This window comes from Nannospalax galili, unplaced genomic scaffold (genome assembly GCF_000622305.1).
Source record: "Nannospalax galili isolate Female #2095 unplaced genomic scaffold, S.galili_v1.0 scaffold1217, whole genome shotgun sequence".
Taxonomy (NCBI): Eukaryota; Metazoa; Chordata; class Mammalia; order Rodentia; family Spalacidae; genus Nannospalax; species Nannospalax galili.
Window position 1 is genome coordinate 61985 of NW_008339068.1, and position 3499 is coordinate 65483.

The window sequence follows — 3499 nt, forward strand, 5'->3', positions numbered from 1 at the left end:
CTCTATCAGTCTGTATATATCACTCCCAGTTTATCAACTTATCAATATTTTTTGAAAAACACCAAGTTGCCTGAGCAGGAAGCACATTTGTAATCCTAGTTCTTGGGAGGTAAAAGCAGGAAACCAACTCTGATACAAATCTGGTCCATATAGTGACTTCTAGTCTAACCTATGCTGCATAGCATGACCCTGTTTCCAAACACTAAGCATATTAAAAATTAAAACTAGTAAATTACATTGGTGGCTTTTACCAGTTCATGACTTGGGATTTGATCTACCTTCACTTTAATTTTATTTTATTTTTAATTGTTTGAGGATTTCATACACACATACAATGTTTTGAATGAACAGATCCAACCCCTATTCCCTCCTCTCTAACCCCCTCCCTCTACTCCCACCACTTTTCCCTCCCAGCTTCACATACTCTTTTTTTTAACCCACTGAGTCCGCTTAGTGCTGCCAATGTGTTCGTGGGTGAGGGCCCCTCCATTGGAACATCAGCAGCCTCTCAGCAGCCTCTCCCTCTCCCCAAAACTATCAGTTACCAATAGTTCCACAGTTAGGGGTAGGACCTCATGAAGCCCTCCCCATCCAGGCAGAGATTTGGGCTGGCTTCCTTTTGTATGGGTCACAACCATGTAAGCACACTCTCCTACAGCCCTCCCTCTGTGTCTGTGGCTTCCTTGTTCATTATTAGTTACATTTGTTTGATACTGTTCTACAGATTGATAATTCATATAACTACAAGAAAAAAAACAACCATGTAAAGCCCAACATTTCTGTGTGGCTCCTTTTTTGGAGCTTTGCAATGTACAGTCAACTGTACATTTTTCCTTACTCCTCTGATTGAGGGTTTTTTTTTCCTACTGAAACTGGCAAATTTTCAAATGTCCAGAGAAAGAGGAGACATCAGGATTTTCCTGGAAAAATGTTTTCCTACTAATAGCTTACTGTCTTTGGGCTTAGTACAAAGAAGATGAAGAGTCAGCATTAGAAGGCACTAACTGATGATTGACAGAGCTACAGAGAGAAGCACTGAACAGACAGGAAAGCACACACCAGGTCATACTTAATGGAACATTCTTAACATGAACAGTTGCTGGTGGATTATATTAATAATTTTTCTCTTGTTGAGCCCCATCGATTCCACTTCTCTAACATGAATCCCATTTTGTTGTGAGGGCCCATATATTTAAAAGTTGTAGGAGGCTATCTTTCTAATATTCTGGGATATAGCATTAATATTCATATGTGAGATTCATGTGCAATTTTCTTCATTGGTCCAATCAGTCAGTTTTGAGGCTCAGAGTTATTATTTGTCCCATTGACAACATCTGGAAGCTTCCTTCCTTCCCTGGGCTCCTGGGAGCAGAATCACATTGGGACCCTCTAGTCACTGTGGGTTGAATGGAGTTCTACTGGAAACTATGGGGAGGGCTCTGTGTACTTTGATGGGAGGCTTGGGAATGACTCTCTTGTTTCTCTCAGGCTTACTGTTCAGTCTTTATCCACTGAGTCAACATTGCAAGGCTATATTAATATGTGGGGATGTATATGTGATTTAAAGTTCAGACACTAGTTTCCCTATTTTCTCCTCCGTGCAGGAGGCTGTCCTGAAGTTCTGAGCCCAATGGCCTTCAAACACTTCATGTTACTGAAGATCACAGAACATCTGCTATTTCTCCCAAATGTTAGAACATTTGAAAATAATGTGCAGCTTGAGAATGTGAAGCCAGTTCTGCTCCAAATAACACAAATTTAAAAGAGTTTTGCATCTCCTACTAAATGTTGAGAGTCTATGTAGTGGATTAACTGTGTGCATCAAGATTCACTTTACATCTATTGCACACACACACACACACACACACACACACACACACGTAATCCCAACACTCCAGAAATATTTGGACAGTCAAAGCAATACAAGATTCCTGTCTCTAAAAACAAAAGCAAACAGCAAAAGGTATACAGTAAATCCTCCACCACTGCATATGGCCAGATTGCTAATATCTTCTACTGACTGCTCTTTCTTAGAGTAGAATTGTAATTCTTTCTAATGCTATCTCTCAGTGTTGATATCTCAGAAGCAAAGTTGAGGGCCTGGAAGATGGCTCAGAAGGTAAAAACACTTGCTGTGTAAGCCTGATGGCCTGATTTCGATCCCAAGAACCCATATACGACTGAAAAGAGAGAACGACTGCTCAAATTTACCCTCTGACCTCCATATCTATGCTGTGACACATTGTACATACACATACACGCTTATAATAAATAAAATTTATAAAAACAAAGTTGTATCAGTTCTAGAACAAAATGTAATTCCCCAAAAATGTAAAGATAGTAAAGTATCAGATTTTAAATAGTAAACATTGCTTCTGTCACAGAGAAGTCAGCAGGAAGCGTAGCGGAAGCTGGGTCCTCAGTACCCACAAGGAGAGCACTCTAAAGGAGAAATCTCACTGTGTCAGAAGACTTAGATGGTTTACATCTGCAGGATCTTAACAAAGATCAGAAGAGTCAGGGTGTTTTATGTTTCATTTGAACATCTTTTTCCCTTTGAAACCACAGGCAGACCCTGAACTCCAGAACTTCTGCCTCGGCATGGCTGAGCCTGGTGACAATTCTCTGAGGCTCATTCTGGTAGGGAAAATTGAAATGGGAAAAGTGCCACAGCAAACACCATCCTTGGGGAACAACGATTTGCTTCTAAAAGCGGTCTCTGGACTGTCACTAAGTACTGCCAGAGAGCATCCAGAAAGCGGAAGGGGAGAGGCCTCCGGGTTGTGGACACCCCAGGGCTGTTCTATACCGATAAGAGTCTGGGAAACACCTACATGGAGATCAGCCACTGTGTCCTCTTCTCTTGGCCTGGGCCTCACGCCATCCTCCTGGTTATGCAGCTGGGCCGCTACACAGAGGAAGAGCAAAAGGGTTTTGGTTTAGTCAAGGCTATCTTTGGGGAGGCAGCCGTGAAGCACATGACTGTGTTGTTCACTCGCAGAGAACAGTTGGAGGATCACACTCTGCATGACCTCCTAGAAGCAGATAATAAACTAAAAGGCCTCATCAAAGAGTGTGGAGGCCGCTGCATGGCCATTAGCAGCAGAGCAGACGAGCTGAGATGGAAGCTCGGGTGTGGGAGCTAGCAGAGCTGGTAGACAGGATGGTGCAGGACAATGCAGGGACTTACTTCTCTGACCCCTTGCACAAGGACACAGATGAGAAGCTGAAAGGACAAGTAGAGGCCTTGAGGAAAGTTTACACTGACCGAAGAGAGGAGGAACGCCAAGCTGCAGAAGGAGAGTACGCTGAGAAACACAATCAGCTCATGCGGAAAAAAGGGAAAATTGCAATCAAATAAGAGGAAGTATGAGGAAAAAATAAGAAACACAAGGAAAGGAGCAGAAAATTCAGTCTTCACCCAGAAGATTGAAATAATTAATGGCATGCTTTCTAAAGTATGGAATGTTTTCCAGAAGGAATGAGGATATCTTTTTCA

The 3499-nt window shown here is 42.3% G+C and overlaps 1 protein-coding gene across 1 annotated transcript in view; it reads left to right on the forward strand.

Annotated features, from left to right (window-relative positions):
* The window catches only part of LOC103734731 (GTPase IMAP family member 3-like), a 24736-nt gene extending 21590 nt beyond the window's left edge, over nt 1–3146 (forward strand). The window contains exons 3-4 of the mRNA XM_008833817.1: nt 2569–2640; nt 2736–3146. Of these exons, the coding sequence (XP_008832039.1) occupies nt 2569–2640; nt 2736–3146 (483 nt within the window). The remainder of the gene's footprint in view (nt 1–2568; nt 2641–2735) is intronic.
* The last annotated feature ends 353 nt before the right edge of the window (nt 3147–3499 follow it).